The 24,275-nt window shown below is 43.4% G+C and overlaps 1 protein-coding gene across 4 annotated transcripts in view; it reads right to left on the reverse strand.

Moving 5' to 3' along the window:
• Positions 1-24,275, reverse strand: part of LOC128695607 (integrin alpha-PS3-like) — a 263,263-nt gene that overhangs the window by 47,423 nt on the left and 191,565 nt on the right. For all 4 annotated transcript variants that reach the window (XM_070084870.1, XM_053786331.2, XM_070084871.1 and 1 more), the window contains exons 17-18: positions 22,750-22,840; positions 20,674-20,778 (exon numbers count right to left, since the gene is read on the reverse strand). In XM_070084870.1, the coding sequence (XP_069940971.1) occupies positions 20,674-20,778; positions 22,750-22,840 (196 nt within the window). The remainder of the gene's footprint in view (positions 1-20,673; positions 20,779-22,749; positions 22,841-24,275) is intronic.

The raw sequence follows: 24,275 nt of genomic DNA on the forward strand, positions 1-24,275 counted from the left end.
ACACCTGGAGTTTACCTGGAGAGAGTTCCGGGGGTCAACGCCCCCGCGGCCCGGTCTGTGACCAGGCCTCCTGGTGGATCAGAGCCTGATCAACCAGGCTGTTACTGCTGGCTGCACGCAAACCAACGTACGAGCCACAGCCCGGCTGATCAGGAACCGACTTGAGGTGCTTGTCCAGTGCCAGCTTGAAGACTGCCAGGGGTCTGTTGGTAATCCCCCTTATGTATGCTGGGAGGCAGTTGAACAGTCTCGGGCCCCTGACACTTATTGTATGGTCTCTTAACGTGCTAGTGACACCCCTGCTTTTCATTGGGGGGATGTTGCATCGTCTGCCAAGTCTTTTGCTTTCGTAGTGATTTTCGTGTGCAAGTTCGGTACTAGTCCCTCTAGGATTTTCCAGGTGTATATAAACATGTATCTCTCCTGCCTGCATTCCAGGGAATACAGGTTCAGGAACCTCAAGCGCTCCCAGTAATTGAGGTGTTTTATCTCCGTTATGCGCGCCGTGAAGGTTCTCTGTACATTTTCTAGGTCAGCAATTTCACCTGCCTTGAAAGGTGCTGTTAGTGTGCAGCAATATTCCAGCCTAGATAGAACAAGTGACCTGAAGAGTGTCATCATGGGCTTGGCATCCCTCGTTTTGAAGGTTCTCATTATCCATCCTGTCATTTTTCTAGCAGATGCGATCGATACAATGTTATGGTCCTTGAAGGTGAGATCCTCTGACATGAACACTCCCAGGTCTTTGACGTTGGTGTTTCGCTCTATTTTGTGGCCAGAATTTGTTTTGTACTCTGATGAAGATTTAATTTCCTCGTGTTTACCATATCTGAGTAATTGAAATTTCTCATCGTTGAACTTCATATTGTTTTCTGCAGCCCACTGAAAGATTTGGTTGATGTCCGCCTGAGGAAATTATAGATCCATCAACCGACTTTTCCTGTTATTCCTTTAGCACACATTTTGTGCGCTATTACGCCATGGTCACACTTGTCAAAGGCTTTTGCAAAGTCTGTATATATTACATCTGCATTCTTTTTGTCTTCTAGTGCATCTAGGACCTTGTCGTAGTGATCCAATAGTTGAGACAGACAGGAGCGACCTGTTCTAAACCCATGTTGCCCTGGGTTGTGTAACTGATGGGTTTCTAGATGGGTTGTGATCTTGCTTCTTAGGACAAATTATGGGTAGAATCTGCATACCAAGTTGGCTATCTCCCTGTAGATATCTCAGATGAAATTCCCTTTCGAAGGGGTCGACCTCTTATTAGGGAATAATGTTATGGGCCTGTTAGACAGTGAGGAACAACTAGTTTGGGGGAAACCAAGTCCCAAATGTTGGGAGGAAATGGCTAGGAAAACCCTGCCAGACCTTCTCCCTGATGGTTCCACCATGAGAAGTATGGCTCATGATCATGCTACCAACAGTCTTCATGATATTTCTCATGAGGATGGTGAGGGCTTAAGTTTGGTAACTCTGCTTTCTGATGTTGAACTGCAGTCAACTGAAGAAAAGAATGTTCCAGCCAGAGCTGAGCATGATTGGAGAATGGATCAGTTAAATAGTGTGAGAGAGGCTGCACCTACTAGGGTGCAATTAATTTCTGTGCAGGAAAATGTCGCTGTTGCTGAGGAAGAGATTTTACAGTTAAATAAGTGTTTTCATTTCAGGGAGGAAACTCTTACAAAGAGTTCACCTCTGTTTGCAGTATCGATGGAAGGAGAACAAGGGTTTTGTTCCCAGGTGGTGATGTCCAAGGTTTCCAGGCATTTCTTCTGGTCTCAGCTGTGGGAGACCTATCATGTCTCTCAGTTTATAGGGAGACCTAGTCAAAGTATTAAACCTGTTCCCCTTCAGTCTATTTCAGCACCAGGTGAACCCTTCAGCAAGCTGGTAGTAGATGTACTTGGTCCATTCCCAAGGACCAAACTGGGAAATGATTATTTACTCACAAATATTTGCTCCACTACCAGGTACCTGGAAGCAGTCCCTCTGATAAGATAACAGCTCGTGTAGTCTTAAGGGCTTTGATGAAGTTCTTTTTTCATGTTGGTTTTCCTCAAGCGGTGCAAAAAGACCAAGGGCTTAACTTTACCTCAAAGTCTTTTAGAAATGTTTTGAAGGAATTAAAAGTAGAGCCTAACTTTGCAATGGCCTATCACCCTCCATCTCAAGGGGAAATAGAGAAATTACATCAAGCCCTCAAGACAATGATGCAAGCCTATGGTATAGACAATACTAACAACAGGGATGAGAGGGTCCCTTTCTTTGTATTTGCTGAGTGGGGAAGCACTCTGGAATCTCTGAGCTATTGGCTTGGGGAGGATGGTGATGCTCCCCCCTCGGAGCTTTTTCTCAGTTTCAGACACTGTTTGGCTCGTATGAGGTGGATGGTACCAGTGAACGTGCCCATCAACCAGACCAGGATGATGATGTGGGACCATAATGCTTTGGAGTCTGTAGAGGAAGTGCTGATACTGGAGCTAATTCATGTGAAAATCTGTATGGCAAGTTGCTGTGAGCTGAACATGTTGTGGGGGAAGTTCCCAGGGGTTAGATATAAAACCCACACACCTGAGCAGGAAGAAAATGAGTATAGTGTACACAGTAACCGGTTAAAGGGTTTGAAGTTATATAAAAAATTCAGAGAGACCAGTGTTTTAATGGAATGTAAAGGGCTGCAAAACAATAATCTGTACGAAATACCAAAAGTGTATTTAAGAAATAACATGTGTGTAAAAGATTTTGGGAAATGCATGCTTGATTTTAATGAGAAAAATGTTGGAGAGTTGGCTCAGCCACCTTGGAACTTTATAAAAGTTTTGGATGTCACTAATGGGAAAAAGTTGAAACTCCATGAAGAAATTGTTAAGGAAGCTGAGCCAATTCAACAATTTTTGTGTGGGAAAAATCTGTATGAAAAATTGGATATAGAGGAAGAAGTGAAATTCTTCCACCACCAGTTTGTAGTGCTTAGTGAGAGTCAGTGGGCATTCCCATGCTTCATGGTTCCCAAATTAGATGGCACCCTGGGCATAAACACTGACTACCACAAAGTATGTTTAACAATTAAGGTTTACAGGATTAGAAAGATTGATACTTATGCAATAAGAGATGCAAACATTTTAAATAAACTAAAACATGGGGCAGGAAGATGTGATTTCCATGGCCTGTGTTCCAGTTTACCTGGAGACATGGAGAGAGTTCCGGGGGTCAACACCGCCGCGGCCCGGTCTGTGACCAGGCCTCCTGGTGGATCAGAGCCTGATCAACCAGGCTGTTGCTGCTGGCTGCATGCAAACCAACGTACGAGCCACGGCCCGGTTGATCAGGAACTGACTTTAGGTGCTTGTCCAGTGCCAGCTTGAAGACTGCCAGGGGTCTGTTGGTAATCCCCCTTATGTGTGCTGGGAGGCAGATGAACAGTCTCGGGCCCCTGACACTTATTGCATGGTCTCTTAACGTGCTAGTGACACCCCTGCTTTTCATTGGGGGGATGGTGCATCGTCTGCCAAGTCTTTTGCTTTCGTAGTGAGTGATTTTCGTGTGCAAGTTCGGTACTAGTCCCTCCTCTAGGATTTTCCAGGTGTATATAATCATGTATCTCTCCCTCCTGCATTCCAGGGAATACAGGTTTAGGAACCTCAAGCACTCCCAGTAATTGAGGTGTTTTATCTCCGTTATGCGTGCTGTGAAAGTTCTCTGTACATTTTCTAGGTCAGCAATTTCACCTGCCTTGAAAGGTGCTGTTAGTGTGCAGCAATATTCCAGCCTAGATAGAACAAGTGACCTGAAGAGTGTCATGCAGATTCGGGTGTCATCTGCAAAGGAAGACACGGTGCTGTGGCTGACATCCTTGTCTATGTCGGATATGAGGATGAGGAACAAGATGGGAGCGAGTACTGTGCCTTGTGGAACAGAGCTTTTCACCGTAGCTGCCTCGGACTTTACTCTGTTGACGACTACTCTCTGTGTTCTGTTAGTGAGGAAATTATAGATCCATCGACCGACTTTTCCTGTTATTCCTTTAGCACGCATTTTGTGCGCTATTACGCCATGGTCACACTTGTCGAAGGCTTTTGCAAAGTCTGTATATATTACATCTGCATTCTTTTTGTCTTCTAGTGCATTTAGGACCTTGTCGTAGTGATCCAATAGTTGAGACAGACAGGAGCGACCTGTTCTAAACCCATGTTGCCCTGGGTTGTGTAACTGATGGGTTTCTAGATGGGTGGTGATCTTGCTTCTTAGGACCCTTTCAAAGATTTTTATGATATGGGATGTTAGTGCTATTGGTCTGTAGTTCTTTGCTGTTGCTTTACTGCCCCCTTTGTGGAGTGGGGCTATGTCTGTTGTTTTTAGTAACTGTGGGACGACCCCCGTGTCCATGCTCCCTCTCCATAGGATGGAAAAGGCTCGTGATAGGGGCTTCTTGCAGTGCTTGATGAACACAGAGTTCCATGAGTCTGGCCCTGGGGCAGAGTGCATGGGCATGTCATTTATCGCCTGTTCGAAGTCATTTGGCGTCAGGATAACATCGGATAGGCTTATGTTAATCAAATTTTGTGGCTCTCATAAAAAATTCATTTTGATCTTCGACTCTCAGTCTGGTTAGCGGCTTGCTAAAAACAGTCATATTGGGACTTGAGTAGCTCACTCATTTCCTTGCTGTCATCTGTGTAGGACCCATCTTGTTTAAGTAGGGGCCCAATACTGGACGTTGTTCTCGATTTTGATTTGGCATAGGAGAAGAAATACTTTGGGTTTCTTTCGATTTCATTTATGGCTTTTAGTTCCTCCCGCGATTCCTGACTCCTAAAGGATTCTTTTAGCTTAAGTTCAATGCTTGCTATTTCTCTGACCAGTGTCTCCCTACGCATTTCAGATATATTGACCTCTTTTAGCCGCTCTGTTATTCTTTTCCATCGCCTGTAAAGGGAGCGCCTGTCTCTTTCTATTTTACATCTACTCCTCCTTTTTCTTAGAGGAATAAGCCTTGTGCATACATCGAGTGCCACCGAGTTAATCTGTTCTAGGCATAAGTTGGGGTCTGTGTTGCTTAGTATATCTTCCCAGCTTATATCGGTTAGGACTTGGTTTACTTGGTCCCACTTTATGTTTTTGTTATTGAAGTTGAATTTGGTGAATGCTCCCTCGTGACTAGTCTCATTATGTCGGTCTGGGGCTCCACGCATACATGTCTGAACCTCAATTATGTTGTGATCTGAGTATATTGTTTTTGATATGGTGACATTTCTTATCAGATCATCATTGTTAGTGAAGATGAGGTCTAGTGTATTCTCCAGTCTAGTAGGCTCTATTATTTGCTTGTTTAAATTGAATTTTGTGCAGAGATTTAAAAGCTCGTGTGAGTGTGAGTTTTCATCAGAGCTGCCTCCTGGTGTTATTACTGCAACAATATTATTTGCTATATTCCTCCATTTTAGGTGCCTTAAGTTGAAATCCCCCAGGAGCAAGATGTTGGGTGCAGGAGCTGGAAGATTTTCCAGACAGTGGTCAATTTTTAACAGCTGTTCCTGGAATTGCTGGGATGTTGCATCCGGAGGCTTGTAGACTACCACAATGACTAGGTTTTGGTTCTCGACCTTTACTGCTAAAACTTCCACTACATCATTTGAGGCATTAAGCAGTTCTGTGCAAACAAGTGACTCTGCAATGTACAGGCCAATCCCCCCCTTTTGCCTGTTCACTCTGTCACATCTGTATAGGTTGTAACCTGGGATCCATATTTCGTTGTCCAAGTGATCCTTTATGTGGGTCTCAGTGAATGCCGCGAACATTGCCTTTGCCTCTGCAAGCAGTCCACGGATGAAAGGTATTTTGTTGTTTGTTGCTGGCTTTAGACCCTGTATACAGTGGACCCCCGCATAACGATGGCATCACATAGCGATTATTTCGCATACCGCTTACTTTAATCGCAAAATTTTTGCCGCGCATACCGATTAAAAACCCGCTCACCGATTTTCGTCCGAGACGCGTCCAATGTGCGCCCTCACCCAGCCTCACATGTGCCGCCCGTGCCATTGTTTACCAGGCAGCCTCCGCGCTAACATCCAAGCATACACTCGGAATATTTCGTATTATTACAGTGTTTTCGGTGGTGTTTCTGGAAAATAAGTGACCATGGGCCCCAAGAAAGCTTCTAGTGCCAACCCTGTGGTAAAAAGGGTGAGAATTAGTATGGAAATTAAGAAAGATTTTGAAGGGTTTGGGGCTAACCCTGAGAAGCCTATGCCAGTTGTGGAATCCATTGTGCCTACTTCAAAGATTAAGGAAATGTGTGCACAGTGGGTTGAACTGCAAACCTTTATGGATGAAAATCACCCTGACACAGCTGTTGCAAGCCGTGCTGGTGACTATTTCAATGACAATGTTGTGGCCCATTTTAGACAAATCGTAAAGGAACGGGAGGTACAGAGCTCTATGGACAGATTTGTTGTGCGACAGAGGTCCAGTGACTCTCAAGCTGGTCCTAGTGGCATTAAAAGAAGAAGGGAAGTAACCCCGGAAAAGGACTTGCTACCTCAAGTCCTAATGGAAGGGGATTCCCCTTCTAAACAGTAAGAAGATAATGCTCTCCCCTCCTCCCATCCCATCAATCATCACCAGATCTTCAATAAAAGTAAGTGTCATGTAAGTGTGCATGCCTTTTTCAGTTTGTGTGTATTAAAATTAACATTTCATGTGGTAAAAAATTTTTTTTTTCATACTTTTGGGTGTCTTGCACGGATTAATTTTATTTCCATTATTTCTTATGGGGAAAATTCATTCACATAACGATTATTTCGCATAACAATTACCCCTCTTGCACGGATTAAAATCGTTAACCGGGGGTCCACTGTATTTGCAAAGAAGAATGTTATCGGACTGGTGGTATTGTTGGTACTGGGGGGGGATTTTTTTTCCGGCATTAGTATCTGTATCTGTTGGTTTGGAGTGGAGGCCATCGACTGTGGTTCCACTCCAGGAATGACAGTACCATTTTCATGTGTGTAATGCAAATTGTGTTCATTGTGTGCTTAAAATTTGTGTGTGAGATGGAATGTGATGGTATTTGTGTAAACTTGATGTATCCAACCTGGGTGCAAAGAGATGTCTTTGGTGTTTGTTGTTGTACTGCGAGAGGTTGCAGAACTGTTACTATCAATGAGCAACCTTCTAAATTTAAATGTCAAAATTTTACCACAGGAAAGAAAATTTTCATTTTGGGGCTGGCTATTCAGCATTTGTACATGTCTCAGGATCTCTTCATCCTGTTCCTGTGTATGGTGACTAAAATCAGACTCTTAAAATGGGCTTTGTTCCTACAGCCTTTTAATTTGGAAGTTAAATATATAAAAGGCTCAGAGAATGTGGTTGCTGAAGCTCTCTCTAGATGTTTCATGTAGATGCATGGTGCGTACTTTGTACATAGTGTTTGTCATGTGCTGACCTTGTTGTTTTTGCAATGGTGAACTCTCGGCGAGCCTGAGTACTCTCTACCAGCCATCTGACTGTGAAGGAGTCGAGTCGGAGCCAAAAGTGTGACGAGGGTCAGTGTATATGTAAATGTGAGTTGAGGCAGTGGTTGACAACCTTCGGTAACATGAGATGTTCAGGAAGGTATGTGATGTTGTGTCTTGGTGTGCTCTATATACAAAATGGCCCGACGATTTGCCTTTGTGGTCCCTTGGACCCCTCCATGTTCTATGCCAGCCTCCTCTTCATAAGTTTGGAGGATCTGTGTGGAGTGGGACCTCAGAAGATGGGCTTGAGTGTCTGACCATGTTAAGGATCGTGAGTGTTGACTGTAAGTCTCACTGTTTGGTTTGGCCACCAAGTGAGAGACACCCTAACATGTTTTGTGAAGTTTCCTGCCTGGTGTACACCTGACTGCTCTGGGTTTGGCTCTACTCTCGTCTCCTGATCAGGAAGATGCCACCCTGGAGTACCAGTTGCTTGCTGGATTACCGCAGCAGAGGCACAGGCCTGTTGGTGCAGGCTTTCACAGTGGGCATTGTGTGCAATTTTTGCATTGTAATGTGTATTGTTTAAAAGCCACTAAAATTGTAAATAGTTACACCCTTGAGTATATGGGTATGGTTAAAATGCTTTTCTAAAAAATTCTGCAATCTGTTGTAAATAACAATAAAGTGAAGAGCAGTTATGGTGGTGGGAAATATGTAGCATTTCTAGTAGTCTTGCTTACCGCCTTCAGACTTAAGCAATATACTTTTTACTAGCCGTATCCTGAGGGACACGGCTAGCTTTTGTGAGACTTCGTCTGGAGGTGGGGGTGTTATGGGGCTATAGGACCCAACATGTATTTATAAGTAACAGTTACTCTGGAATACCTAATTATATTGAATTGATGAGGACTTAGCTCTAAATGTCATAAGGACTGATCACCCTTAGGACTGAGAGGCAGCTGGGTCAAGCCTTTTTCTCAATATAATAGGTTATACTATAGACATACAAACACACAGTTTAAATAAGTAGTTTATGAAGTTGTATTTCTTTTTGTAAAAGTAAAATTAAGGTGTGGTAGAATTGTGGTAACTGGAGAATTGTGCTTGGCAACAGTCTTTTGTTTTGGTGGGTGTGGGAGGAGCTTAGCTAGGCTCCTCCCCCTCTCTCTCTCTCTCTTCTTTTGTTGACATGGAGGTGGCAGGACCTCTGGGTCCTTTTTTCTATCTTTTTGGGGCATTATGTGTGCTCCAGGGGTGAGCTTTTATAACTTAAGTTGTGGCCACCATACCCAGGGTGAATAAAGTGTGTCAAAACACTGGTTAGCCCAGAGTTAGTCAAGAAGAGAGAAGGACAACGTTGCTGAGATGCACCATGTGGGAGAACAGCTAAGGAGTGTGTAGATTTTTGTTTTGAATATGTGAAGCTGTGATTGTATCTTCTGTACATATCTATTTAGAATACAGTTATATTTTTATAGTAGTAGTTTACATAACCTGTGAAGAGGGCTGGTGAAAAGATATCAGAGACACTCAAGATGATCAGCCATGATGTAAGTATTACCCCTAGACAGATAAGGCCATTAAGTAAAAGCTACCCCACACTAGAACATGTAGTGAGAACCTTACTATCAAAGTAATAAGACATACCAATGTAACAGTGGCCTTACTGTTATGTACAAGGCTAATATTGTGAAAGTACCACACTTGGATCCACTTCGAGGACAGCATGAAACAAGCTTTTATGCCACAAGACGGGCAGAAAGCAGCAACTTCACTCTGGCTGTACCCTTCTCCAGAACATCACTCCATCTGAGATCATATATACCCAGGATGACTCGAGTATGGAACACATTCGTACAGCATAATGATGTCAGCGAGATAAAGTCAGCTGATCAAATGAAAATTCTGGCCCACAGATGGCTCCAACTTCGTCCTGTTCCCTACTTGTATGTCTCATAACAATAAAAATGCTTTCAAATGAGCTGATGTAGGTAACAGCTCTTAGCTTGCCAATAAAGTTAGGAATCCTTAACCTGTAAATAGCTGTCAATAAAGCTCCTCTTCAAGTGGGGCTCCTTGGCGTGGTGAAGAGGCTCTTGGTCTGAGGAATTAGACCTATCGGTCTTCTTCCTCAGACCGAACCTAATTACCCCCCAATCTCCCCTCCCCTATCCCATCCTCCCCATCCTCCCCCTTTTTCCTTTCCTCCTCCTCCTCCCCACTCCTCCCTTTTGCCCTTCCTCTTTTTGTCCTTTGGGATTTCTCCCACAGGCGCGCTAGTTCCTAGGTAGGAGAAAGGACACCGGGGTCCATCCCATTCCGTTGAGGTTTCTTGGCGGTGGCGTAGTTTGCCGTGGAATCTGGATTGCCTAGGGATGTCCCGATCCCTCTCCGGTATCCCGGAGTCGCTTTGGGTGTCTTTTGGGCGACGGGTGTAGCTCTGGAAGCCACCTTTCGGATTCCGGGGGTGGTGGCTGAAGGAGGTATGCTTTGTGGCGGATATCCGGCCGCCCTCTCTTTTGTCCACCGAGGTAGCTCGGCAGATGTGAGGTTGCTATCCCAGATTGCTGGTTTACTGGCATGAAGGGTAGGGTATGGCACGGGTTCCATGCTGCATCTGCGCTACTAGAGGTGTCGAGTCCTCTTGGGCGCGGAGGGAGATTTCTGGCCCTTTCATCCCTCCTAGGAACTATCCCTCCCCGGTCCCCCCTTTTTTTTTCTTTTTTTTATTTTTATTTTCTTTTCTTCTTTCTTTTTTTTTCTTAAAAACAAAAAGAAAGAAGTAACCTAACCATGGCAGCCCTAGTCCATGAACCTGGTACCCCCGGGCCCCTTCTTGATACCGCACCCCGTTCTGACCCCGCCTCGTCTTTGGACCACTCTTCAGACATTCCTCATGCCTCTGTACCTATTGCCGGTGCTGTTTCCTCACCCGCTTCAGGTACTGAGGCCTCGACTGACTCCTTCGATTTATCAGACCTTCGCTCTCCTCTGACTATGCTTCCGGCCTCTCCCTCTACGGTGCGGCAATTTTCAAATCGCCGACCCGTTCCACGTCGGACCAACTCTGGTCCCACGCCTAAACGTCAACGACAATTACCTGCTGATGATACTTCTCCACCTTCACCTTCTCGTTCTTCTCAGAAACGATCGACACGTCCTTCACTACCTTTCCACGCTCAGTTTCAGACTGAACAGTGGACTAAATTCTTCACTTTACGACCAACTTCCTCTACTGCCTATCTTTCTGACCATAGTATTGGCAAGGCACTCCTACGCCATGTTGGTAAAGATATTTCTTTTCATGCTCTTAAGAGCGGTACGCGCATCATTACCGTACAGAATGCTACCCAGGCTCGTGAGCTCTCTCGTCTTACCCATATAGATACTGTTCCTGTCACCCTTGAAAAACATCATTCCCTCAATTCTTGTAGTGGTACCGTTATTCTGCCCCATACCATAGTTCAACAAAATTTCCAGACATGTGGCACCGACATTCTAGAACAGCTGGAACTCCAAGATCTCCCAATCCTCAAGGTAGACACTTACATTCTTCCTGCCCGTGGGCGGAGACGATACCCTAGCAATGTGGCTCGTTTAACTTTTGACAGCCGAGAACTCCCATCCTCCGTTTATATAGCAGGACATCGGTTACAAGTTCGAAAGGTGATCCCTACACCACAACAGTGTAGAAATTGCTGGCGATTTGGCCATCCAGCGAAATATTGCAGATCTATCGCCGAATGCCCAGTCTGTGGTGCCGGTGACCATTCTAATACGTCTTGCAATCGATCTCCCTCTTGCCTTAACTGTCATGAGGCTCACCCTTCGTACTCTCGCCGTTGTCAGGTCTATTTAAACGAGCGGGAAATCCGTTACCTCAAAGAGACAGAAGGTCTCCCTTATGCCATGGCAGTTTCTCATCTCCGCCTCCAAGGGAGACTCCCACGTGTTTCTTATTCCCGTGTTTCAAAACGTCCCCCCACTTCTGGTATCCCATCTTCTACACCCACCTCTGTGGTTACCTCTCCCATAATCACTCCTGTATCTAATCCTTTTGCTGTCCTCGGCTCAGACGTCCCTACTTCAACGCCTCAGTCTAATCTCGCTTCTTCGAGTTCTCTCTTACAAGCCTCAGTATCGACGAGACCTCGTACGACACCTCTTCCCAATCGTCCCTCTACTTCTCAAAAGTCAAAAAAAGGTCCGGTAACACCTCCTACCCATCTTCCACCTCCTCATTTTACCCTCCCTGTCTCTGTCCCTAGTTCTTCCCCTCTCACTGGCTCAGTTACAAGTGCAGAGGTTCACCCTCCTCCTCGTAATGTACCTTCCTCCCCTGTTCCCTCCCAAGTTTCTTCCTCTTCTGCCACCTCCCAGGTTCCTGTCTCTTCTGTCCCCTGCCACGCTTCTCCAGTTCCCTCCACCCTTTCGCCCCCCCCTACCTTGGTACAGTCCAATACAGTTCCAATCTTTACTCATCCTCCCCCTACCATTCCCAATATTGTCTCCCATACGACATCTCTGAATTCCGAAACACTTGAAGCAATCTCTGAATATATTGCAGAGACCAAACCATCAATGGACACTGATCCACCTTCCGCTCTTCCTCTCTCCTCTGCTCCATCTGCGCAACTCCTTTCTTCACAACGCACCGTTCCTTCGCTGCTTGAACATTTTCCACTGCCTCCGCATGTGGACTTTTCTAACCCTTCTAGTCCGTAGGAACCCTTACCTGCGGATTTCAAGTATCTTTATCATTGCCAATCATGGCCTTTTTACAGTGGAATATACGCGGCCTCAGGGGTAATCGGGGTGAGCTTCAGATGTTACTCTCCCAGTTTGCCCCTGTTGGTGTTTGCTTACAGGAACCAAAATTACACTCTGCTGTTATTTCTCACATCTCAGGCTATAATTTATTGTATTCTTCAGATCCTTTTCCTGATGGGACCTTTAATGAAAGTGCCCTTCTTCTCCGCACTGATATTCCGTACCATCAGCTATTTGTTCATACTTCGCTGCATTACACAGCAGCCCGTATCCACTTACATAGGTGGTATACGCTCTGTTCTTTATATCTCTCTCCTTCTCGGGCATTATCTATTCCGGATTTTGCCTTCCTTGTTTCGTCATTACCGCCACCGATTCTGTTACTTGGTGATTTTAATGCCCACCATTTCCTCTGGGGAGGGTCTCACTGTGATTCCCGTGGAATTCAGTTAGAGGCTTTTCTTGCCACCCACCCCCTCCATGTTTTAAATACAGGTACTGACACCCATTTTGATCCTCGGACTCATACTCTCTCTTGCATCGATCTCTCAGTTTGCTCTTCCTCCGCCGCATTAGACTTTACTTGGTCTGTTCTCCCGGACTTACATGACAGTGATCATTTCCCAATCATTCTTACTTCCCCTTCATATTCGCCACCTCTTCGCACCCCACGCTGGCAATTTAATCGGGCAAATTGGAACCTTTACTCACACCTGACTGTTTTTAAAGAGGTTCCTTCTTCGTCCTCCATCGATGAGCTTTTACACCTCTTCTCGTCCTCCGTTTTCACCGCAGCTTCTCATTCTATACCCCAAACTTCGGGCAGGCATTCTCAGAAATGCGTGCCTTGGTGGTCTCCTGCTTGTGCTCGTGCAGTACGTTTGAAACGCGCTGCATGGGGCAGGTACCGGTACAATAGAACCACAGAGCGACTCCTTGATTTTAAACAGAAGCGTGCGATTGCTCGCCGTGTCATCCGTGACGCTAAACGCACTTGCTGGCGAGATTATGTCTCCACCATCACCTCTGCTTCCTCTATGAGTGCAGTCTGGAAAAAAGTACGAAAACTGAGTGGTAAATATTCTCCTGACCCGGCTCCTGTTCTGCGGGTTGCCGGTGTTGATATAGCAAACCCACTAGATGTTGCCAATGAAATTGGCAATCATCTGGTCCGTATTTCTCAGGGACTCCATCTATGCCCCTCATTTCTTTCCTCAAAGTCTGCCAGAGAGTTAGCACCCTTGGACTTTTCTTCTCTCAGAGAAGAACAGTATAATGTGCCTTTTACACTTCAAGAACTGGAGGCAACACTCTCAGCTTGTCGATCATCGGCAGCTGGGCCCGACGACATTCATATTCGTATGCTACAACATTTACATCAGTCAGCCCTTGCAGTCCTATTACACCTTTACAATCTTATTTGGTCACAAGGAGTTCTTCCACAGCTGTGGAAATCCGCCATTGTTCTCCCTTTCCGCAAACCAGGCACTACGGGACATGAAACCTCCCACTATCGTCCCATTGCTCTTACCAGTGCAGTTTGCAAAGTAATGGAACGTCTAGTAAATAGACGTTTAGTGTGGTATTTAGAGACACACAACAGTCTCTCCACTCGTCAATATGGCTTTCGTAAGGGACGTTCTACCATAGACCCCTTACTGCGCTTGGATACGTATGTTCGTAATGCCTTTGCGAATAACCACTCAGTTATTGCCATATTTTTTGACCTTGAGAAGGCATATGACACAACTTGGAGGTATAATATTTTAGCCCAAGCCCACTCCTTAGGCCTTCGAGGCAATCTACCATCCTTCCTTAAGAACTTTTTAACTGACAGGCATTTCCGTGTTCGGGTTAATAATGTGCTCTCCCCGGACTTTGTCCAAGCTGAAGGTGTCCCCCAGGGATGTGTTCTGAGCACAACACTTTTTCTCCTTGCTATTAATGATTTGGCCTCTAGTCTTCCATCAAATATTTGGTCATCACTCTATGTTGATGACTTCGCTATTGCCTGTGCAGGCGCTGACTGTCACCTCCTTACAGTTTCTCTCCAGCATGCAGTCGACCGTGTTTCCAATTGGGCCACCACACATGGGTTTAAATTTTCCAGCACTAAAACCCACCAAATCACTTTCACTAGACGCTCTGTCATCTCTGATCATCCTTTGTACCTCTATGGCTCACGTATCCCTGAACGTGATACAGTCAAGTTTCTGGGCCTCCTCTTTGATCGTAGGTTATCCTGGAAACCTCACATTACCTCTCTGAAGGCAACTTGTCACAGCCGGCTGAACCTTCTTAAAACCCTTGCTCATCTTTCGTGGGGAGCTGATCGTCGAACCCTCCTTCACCTACATTCCACCCTTATTTTATCGAAACTTGATTATGGTGACCAGATCTATTCAGCGGCATCTCCTGCTACTCTCTCTAGCCTTAACCCCATTCATCACCAAGGATTACGTTTATGCCTTGGTGCTTTTCGCTCTTCCCCTGTCGAAAGCCTCTATGCAGAAGCGAACGTTCCATCCTTATCCGATCGCCGTGATGCCCATTGCCTGCGCTACTATGTACGCTCTCATGATCTCCGCAATCCTTCCATTTATAGAATGGTCACTGATATTAGTAGACATTCTTTATTTGTTCGCCGCCCCTGCTTACTCCGTCCCTTCTCTCTTCGCCTTCATTCGCTCTTGTCTTCTCTTCAACTACCACCTTTCTATGTACATGTAGCATCTCACTTTTCCCTACCCCCCTGGGAGGTCCCAGCTGTTCGAGTCTGTTCTTTCTCCCTCCCTTGCTCGAAAGCCCAACTGTCTACGGTCGCTTCCCGCTCTCTTTTTCTTGACCACTTTCACTCTCATTCTCATGCCATTGCTGTGTACACAGATGGCTCTAAGTCTTCTGACGGCGTAGGATTCGCAGCAGTGTTTCCGGACAGCGTCGTACAAGGGCATTTACTATCTTCAGCTAGTATTTTTACTGCTGAATTATATGCCATCCTTACAGCACTTATCCGTATTGCATCTATGCCTGTGTCATCATTTGTGGTTGTCTCAGACTCCCTTAGTGCTTTACAGGCTATACAAAAATTTGATACACCTCACCCCTTAGTCCTCCGTATCCAACTTTGGCTACGCCGCATCTTTACTAAGCATAAAGATATTGTTTTTTGTTGGGTCCCTGGTCATGTTGACGTACAGGGCAATGAACAGGCAGACACTGCTGCGCGGTCAGCAGTACATGACCTACCAGTTTCTTACAGAGGTATTCCATGTACGGACTATTTTGCTGTAATATCTTCCCACCTTCACACCCGTTGGCAACAACGTTGGTCTACTATGCTCGGCAACAAACTTCAGTCTATTAAACCGAGTATAGGTTACTGGCCGTCTTCTTATCACCAGTGTCGAGGTTGGGAGACTACTCTCTCCCGTCTTCGCATTGGCCATACTCGTCTTACTCATGGATATCTCATGGAGAGGCGTCTTGCTCCTCTCTGTGAGAATTGCCAAGCTCCATTATCAGTCAGCCACATTCTGTTGGACTGCCCACTTTATCAACGAGCACGCAGAATTTACCTCTGTCGTCGTCTTCGCCCCGCTGCTCTCTCTTTACCTTCCCTTCTCGCTGATGGACCCACCTTTCATCCGGACTCTCTTATTGACTTTTTGACAACGACTGACTTACTTCACAAATTCTGATACTTTCAGCCCTTTCTACTTGTATCTCTTGCTACCCTCTACCCCCGTACTATCCCCTGCCCCGCTGTTTTCTGTAACCTGCTGATCATCCCCCCTCCCTCCTGCCATCCAATTCCCTTGCTTCCTTCCCTACCCTGCAGCGCTGTATAGCCCTTGTGGCTTAGCGCTTCTTTTTGATTATAATAATAATAATAATAATAGGGATCCCTAACCTTGTCAAACCCTGTGTAAAAAAAAAAAAAAAAAGTGTGTGTGTGTGTGTGTGTGTGTGTGTGTGTGTGTGTGTGTGTGTGTGTGTGTGTGTGTGTGTGTGTACTCACCTAGTTGAGGTTGCAGGGGTCGAGTCCTAGCTCCTGGCTCCTCCTCTTCACTGGTCACTACTAGGTCACTCTCCCTGAACTGTGAGCTTCATCATATCCCTGCTTTTTTTTTGTGTGTGTGTGTGTGTGTGTGTGCTCACCTAGTTGAGGTTGCAGGGGTCAAGTCCAAGCTCCTGGCCCCGCCTCTTCACTGGTTGCTACTAGGTCACTCTCCCTGAACCGTGAGCTTTATCATACCTCTGCTTAAAGCTATGTATGGATCCTGCCTCCACTACATCGCTTCCCAAACTATTCTACTTCCTGACTACTCTGTGGCTGAAGAAATACTTCCTAACATCCCTGTGATTCATCTGTGTCTTGTACTCACCTATTTGTGGTTGCAGGGGTCGAGTCATAGCTCCTGGTCCTGCCTCTTCACTGATTGCTACTAGGTCCTCTCTCTCCCTGCTCCATGAGCTTTATCATACCTCGCCTTAAAACTATGTATGGTTCCCGCCTCCACTACTACACTTTCTAGGCTATTCCACGGCTTGACTACTCTATGACTGAAGAAATACTTCCTAACATCCCTTTGATTCATCTGAGTCTTCAACTTCCAATCATGACCTCTTGTGTCTGTGTTCCATCTCTGGAACATCCCATCTTTGTCCACCTCGTCTATTCCGCGCAGTATTTTATGTCGTTATCATGTCTCCCCTGACCCTCCTGGCCTCCAATGTCATCAGGCCGATTTCCCTCAACCTTTCTTCGTAGGACAATCCCCGTAGCTCTGGGACTAGTCTTGTTGCAAACCTTAGCACTTTCTCTAATTTCTTGATGTGCTTGACTAGGTGTGGATTCCAAACTGGTGCTGCATACTCCAGTATGGGCCTGACGTAAATGGTATACAGAGTCTTGAACGACTCCTTACTGAGGTATCGGAACGCTATCCGTAGGTTTGCCAGGCGCCCGTATGCTGCAGCAGTTATCTGATTGATGTGCACCTCAGGAGATATGCTCGGTGTTATACTCACCCCCAGATCTTTTTCCTTGAGTGAGGTTTGCAAACTTTGGCCATCTAAACTATATTGTGTCTGCGGTCTTCTTTGCCCTTCCCCAATCTTCATGACTTTGCATTTGGCGGGGTTAAACTCAAGGAGCCAGTTGCTGGACCAGGCTTGTAGCCTGTCCAGGTCTCTTTGTAGTCCTGCCTGATCCTCATCCGATTTGATTCTTCTCATTAACTTCACATCGTCCGCAAACAAGGACACTTCTGAGTCTATCCCTTCCGTTATGTCATTCACATATACCAAGAACAGCACAGGTCCTAGGACTGACCCCTGTGGAACCCCGCTTGGTTATTAAGATCTGACATGCTGTTAGAGTGTGAACACGGTAACATAAGGAGATTCAAGCATGCATAAATTCTGTGTATAGGAAAAATGAGGGCTAGAGAGAGTATAAGAATTATAGGAGAATAAGCCAGCTGAGTAAACCAGGTAAAGTGTGCAGTAGAATTATTTTTAAAGAGTTAGGGATAAGACAGAAAACAGGCCTAAAGAGGAATGAGGAGGATATGGTAAGGAATGATATGTATACCAAGTATTTACACTGAAGTGTACATATGAGTAAGGAATTGTCTGTTACATTCATTAATTTATAAAAGGTATATGATTATGCAGTATTGTGGCACATGTTGTATATGTATGGAATAGGGAGTATGTTACTATAAGCAATAAAGAGTTTTTATGAGGAAATGGAGCTTCTAGTTAGGGTATATAGGAAAGACAGGGGCCATTTTCCAGTAAACACCAATGCATGAATCACCATGGTTGTTTAATATACTTATACAGGAGGTATAAAAGAAGTGAATGCTTGGGTGTTGGGGAGAACCATGGGATATGATATGAAGTGGAAGCTGTCATTGTTGCTCTTTGTCAATGATACAGTTGTTTTGGGAGATTCTGAAGAAAAGTTAAGAGGTTTGTGGATGAGTTTGGGAGGATGCACAAAAAAAAGGAAATGAAAAAAAAAAAAAATGAAAAGAGCAGGATGATGGGGGTGACAAGTTTAGACAAAAAAGATTGGAAGCTATGTGGAAGAAGTGAATGTATTTAGATATCTGGGGCCTCCACACACCACTTATTACCTCTGCCTTCCACACATCACTGACAAGGCAACAGCTCCACTACACTACTGACCACTTCGATCCCTAGCTACCTCCTTTAAGCTGACAGATTGCAGCATCACTGCTCATTACATATTACGTACCTAGCAAACCAGTTTTAATTTATATTCTTAATTTTCCCTTTTATTTTTAAAAAATTTTAGTTGTAGAGCATGTACCACATTTAATATCAAATTTTTAAATTTGGGAAATTTCATAAAGGCAAAATTAATGTAAGTACAGTTAGGTAGCATGTTTGTTGTCTGCAAAGCAGACGAAGGGTTTATTTAAGTCACTGAATGAAATGGGAGTCAAACTTATGGCAAATCAGTTCTAAAAGTAGAAGGCCGGTGTGATAGCCACTGTACCATGCCAAATAGCACACTGGCCTGCTAGTTTTAGGACTGGCTTTCACAAGTTTGAACAGTATTCTGTTCAGTGAGTTTTTTCTTTTACAATCATATCAATCATTGTGCTAAATAAATGGGCTTATTGCTTGATGTAATATAACTGTATGTTAAAGATTCTTCAGCCAGCTTATTTATTATTAGATCTTTAATAGATAATACTGGTAGATTTTGAGGAAATTTGGTTTTTCATATTAATATTAGGCCATACTATTAGGAAATTAAAAAGAGCTGGGCTACTAAAAATATTAAGCAGAGGGCTGAAATGGGGTTGTTGAGATGGTTTGGATATTTAGAGAGGGTGAAGCAAAGTAGGATGACTTGAAGGATGTATAAATTTGTAGTGGAGGGAAGGCATGGTAGGAGTCACTCTAGGAAAGGTTGGAGGGAGGGGGAAGAGGAGGTTTTGTCTGTGAGGGGCTTGGACATCCAGCAGCTGTGTGTGTTAAATAGGAGTGGAGGGAAATAATTTTTGGTTTTGATGAGCTGTTGGAGTGTGAGTAAGGTAACATTTTGCAAAGGTATTCAGATAAACCAGAGAGCCGGATGAATCCTTGAGGTGGAAAACAATGCCTCCACTCTGGAGGGGTGAGGATATTTGCAGCTTGGAGGGGCATTTAAACTGTAGTATCTGCACATCTCTGGCAAGACAGCGATGGAATGAATGAGGGTGAAAGTGTTTGTTGTTTTTCGGGTCACCCTGCTTCAGTGGGAGATGGCTGGCAAGTTGAAATAAAAAAACACACTATAATTGATTAATACAACACTTATGTTATTTTAATAATTTAAGCATAAGGGTTTTTACATTTTTTTATTTAGGATACAGTAGACCGTAATTTAACACAGTAGTTACGTTCCTGAAAACGCAAACAACTTTCTTTTATGTCTCCACATCTTACAAAAATAAAAGTGAATATGTAATTGTAGTTAACTGTCCTGATGTATATGCTGTGTTTACTGCTTAAGATTATAAATGCAACAGAAATAATATTATTTCTTACCTTAAATTGTGGGTGCTGGTGTTTGTGGATAATTGTGGAGTGGATAGTTATACTGTGGCCCTACTGGGCTGAGGTGGATGGTAGAGGTTCTGGTACTGAAGTCAATGCTTGCACTGGAGTGTGCATAAATTCTGTAATGGATTTCTGTTCTATTTTACCCAGCAGTACATTATACAACTGACGGTAAGGCATCAGCTGCTCTAGACACCGTTTCAGGGTCCTCTTCAGTGAAAAAGTCTAACTTTAAGTCAGTCAGATCAATAAGTCACTCAGTAAATCAGTCAAGTCAGCAAGTAAATTAGTCAGTAAATCAGTAAGTCATCACACATATTTACCTCATTCTTGTGTGCACAAAGTGACGCTTCGTTACGGCTACTGGCTATCTCTTGTCTAATATCTCTATTTTCTTCGTTAATTCCAAGGCTTAAATGCTTATACCCTTGCCATTTTCAGCAACACTTGTATGCCTATTGGGTGCCATGATTGCTTGGCAGATTAAAGATATGGCAATTAAAATACGTATCTAAACAAACACAGTGAGCTCCCTGAGGATCGGCCTACACATGTATGAACTGAACTGAAGGCTGGGAGGGTGATGGGAGTGGCAGAGGGTGGTGGGGGATGGCGGTAGGTGTCCCACGTTGACTCAATAGTGTAATCCACAGCCAATCCCGCAGGTGACCTCGTGCTCAAAATTTTTTCCCCTCACGCAAACTGAACCGTGTTAAGTTAATTTTATGAAGTGTTGTATAAAATTGTGCCACAATTCTTCAATCGTGCTATAGCCAAATCGTGCCGAATAAATCCGTGTTAAATGACGGTCTACTGTATATCTTATTTCTGCTGCCACGGTACTTACCTTCGGGGCATATATCTTAACAAAGTTCTCATCCTTTGTGAAATTCACTGGAATGTCAATTACAATCTCCACTTGCTCCAGAGGTGTAGGCCCTTTTTTCTCCAGCTGTAATTAATAATCATATTAGAAAAAAATCTCAAAATTTGTCTAGATTTTCAACATAAATTACATTTATAAATGATCATCTACTACTGCAAACAATATTATTTTTCATAAAAGCTTTTGTGTGTTTGGACAAATGTTAATCAATCAAATTGTTCTTGGATTTGCATTCACATAAGTAAATCAATATATTATTTATTCTTGTTAATGTTTTATTTATTTTTATTCTGAAGTGTTGAAATCTTGAGTTTACAATTTCTGTGCATTTGAAAGAGCTAATAACTAAGTATAACATTTCAAATAAAACTAAATTAAAAATCTAAGCAACTTGTAAAAGCATTAAGAGACTGGAGTTGTATTAGCTAAGAATATGATGTCAGTGTTAAAAGTATTTAAAAATAATGAATATCAATAGTTAAAAAATATTAAGAAATTACTAATACAGTGGTATCTTGACTTACGAGTTTAATTCGTTCCGTGACCAAGCTTGTAACTCAATTTGCTAATAACAACTCTATGGCTTATTTATCTATCAGACTTTATCTAATATAACATAATAAACACTATAAGTAACATAGAAACCTGATAAATACTCTAGAATGAATAAAATAGGCCATAATATGGCGAGTGTCCAGGACCAGTCCAAGCATATAAAATCATTGCTGCTCTTGCCTATAACATGTTCTTTGGTCCTGGGTAAGAGAAAGCAGAGTTTTTGAGAGGCTAACTGCACTAGATCACTAGTGCAGTGATATACGAATATCTCGGAAGTAAGTTATAGACTTATTTCATGAGTGAGTGTAATTGTGAACCAACAGGTGGTTATCATGTAGTTAGTTGTCGGGGTGTATCAGGGAGACAAGATGTTTTCTAACTGTAGTTCTGAAAGTGATGAATGTGTCTGCAGTTCTAGAGTTTTCAGGTAGGGTGTTCCAGATTTTAGGTCTTTTGAAATACATTGAATTTTTATAAAGGTTTAGTTGAACACGGGGAAAGTCATAGAGATGTTTGTGTCTGGTGTTATGCCTGTGGAACCTGTCACAACTATCAAGAAAGCGTTTTAGGTCAAGGTTAATATTGGAATTTAAGGTCCTGTAGATACAGATTGCACAGCAGTAAGTGTGGATGTTCTGAACATGGAATAAGTTTAGATCTATGAAGAGTGGGGGGGGGGGGTGTTGCCAGGGATGGGATTTAGTGATTATTCTTACTGCGGCTTTTTGTTGGGTTATTATTGGCTTTAGGTGTGTTGCTGCAGTTGAACCCCAAGCACAGAGAGCATAGGTGAGGTATGGATATATATGTGAATGGTATAGTGTGAGAAGGGCAGTTTGTGGCACGTAGTATTGTATCTTGGAGAGGATCCCCACCGTTTTGGATACTTTTTTTGTTATGTTGGATGTGGGTGCTGAAAGTTAGGTTGTTGTTGAGGTATAGGCCAAGGAATTTGCCCTCATTATGTCTGGCAATTAGAGTGTTGTCGATCTTAATGTTAAGTTGTGCAACACCTGCTCTGCTACCAAACATAATATAGTAGGTTTTGCCAGTGTTAAGTGTAAGTTTATTGGCTGTCATCCAAGTCGATATTTTGATCAGCTCCTCATTAACAATGGTGTTGAGGGTGGCAAGATTAGGGTGGGAGATGACGTAAGTCGTGTCGTCAGCAAAGAGAATGGGTTTCAGGTGTTGGGATATGTTTGGAAGATCATTGATGTAAATGAGGAAGAGCAGGGGTCCAAGGACACTTCCCTGCGGAACTCCAGTATCAAGTGGCCGTATTGATGAGGCTGTGTTTTTAATGGTGACATACTGATACCTATTAGAAAGGTAGGATTTAAAATATGCAAGTGCATGGCCTCTTATACCATAGTGGATACATTATTACAAATGCTTCCTATTATTAAACTTTTGGGCAACAATGAGTATTAATTATAACACTATGAATTATAATTCTTATCATTCAGTTAAACTTACACTGAAAAGATGAATGAAAGTCGGAATACTTGTCGTGTTAATCTTATCCTCCTCAAGACGCTCATATAAGACTTGTTCCTCTTTCGATGATCTGAAAAATAGCAACAGTATGTAAGGTTAATATAATTTTATACTGAAGTTATTGAAAAATAATTAGGCAAAATCAGATTAATAGAGGGCTTCAGAACAGGGGTCTTGGCTGCCTCTTTTTTTCATGTCAAGGCTACCAGATACTGTATATGGTACAGTAGTCAGACCCATTAGGCACATAAACATGCAGTACTGCACATGAGTACAGTACTGTTTCCCTCTTTAAAAATATTCAATTTACCAAAGAAACATGAAATGAGCACAAATGACACCATTAAGTAACACCGTTGTAAAACACATACCCACTCTAAAATAATAATAATAATTTTTATTTTCACATGATACATGGTTGTACAAAGGAATATAATAGTTGGGTGCACATGCCAAAACCCCCTTTGTATGCAGAGCATTCCGGGCAAACTTAAAATTAACTTAAGATTAATTAATAAACAATAACAGTTCATATGGCCATTAGATGAGTTACAATGAGTACAAGAGAAGTATTTTATTAGGTAATGCTATATGGCTTTAATAATTAAAGTGTAGTAGAGAAGTTCATAAATTAGACACATGTGCAACACTTGGGTATATTTAATGAGGATATGTTTTGCCACACAGTGGCTTCATCAGTCCATACAAAGGAGAATGGTGAAGAACAGGAGTTTGAGGTAATCAGTAGCTTACATACTGTAGGCAGGAGAGGTGCAGCAGCGTAGGAGATATCACATTTGTCCAATGTGGAAATAGGTCATGCTCAAGGGTTAGGCAAGTGAAGAATTCCCTGTATTAAGATCTCAAGATGTTGCTGTGTCAGACAGAAATGTCTGACACCGTTTTGCCACTGTGTGGTGAAACGTTTCCTCATTAAAGATACCCAAGTGTTGCACGTGTCTAATTTATCAACTTGTTGGTTTTCTGAACCCTTCATCTACAAAGAAGTTCAGTATAGAATAATTACAGTTTTGATATACATACAGTGGTACCTTGACTTACGAGTGCCCCAACTTACGAGTTTTCTGAGTTATGAGCCATCACTCGGTTGATTTTTTGCTTTGAGTTGCAAGCCAAAATCCGAGTTATGAGCAAGCTTCAGATATGCCGCCACTAATTGGTGGCGTATCTGAAGTCAAATCCAACTCTGTACCCAGAGGAATATCAGGTACTTTGTCCTATCCCACATGCTCTTCCAAGACATAAATGGAAGGATAATACTCCCACACTAATCCCTGATTGTAGTGAGGCACCTTGTCCCTTGTTTCCTTTTCGTATAAATCTGGGAAAGAGGTGCCTCCATTTCAAAAACACTAATTAAGGTGGGTGGAGTAGTGATAGTGGTGGGTGGAGTAGTGATGGTGGGTGGAGCAGTCATGGTGGTGGCTGGAGTAGTCATGGTGGCAGGTGAGTAGTGAGGGTGATGGATGTAGTAGTGATAATGG

This window comes from Cherax quadricarinatus, chromosome 14, assembly GCF_038502225.1.
Source record: "Cherax quadricarinatus isolate ZL_2023a chromosome 14, ASM3850222v1, whole genome shotgun sequence".
NCBI lineage: Eukaryota > Metazoa > Arthropoda > Malacostraca > Decapoda > Parastacidae > Cherax > Cherax quadricarinatus.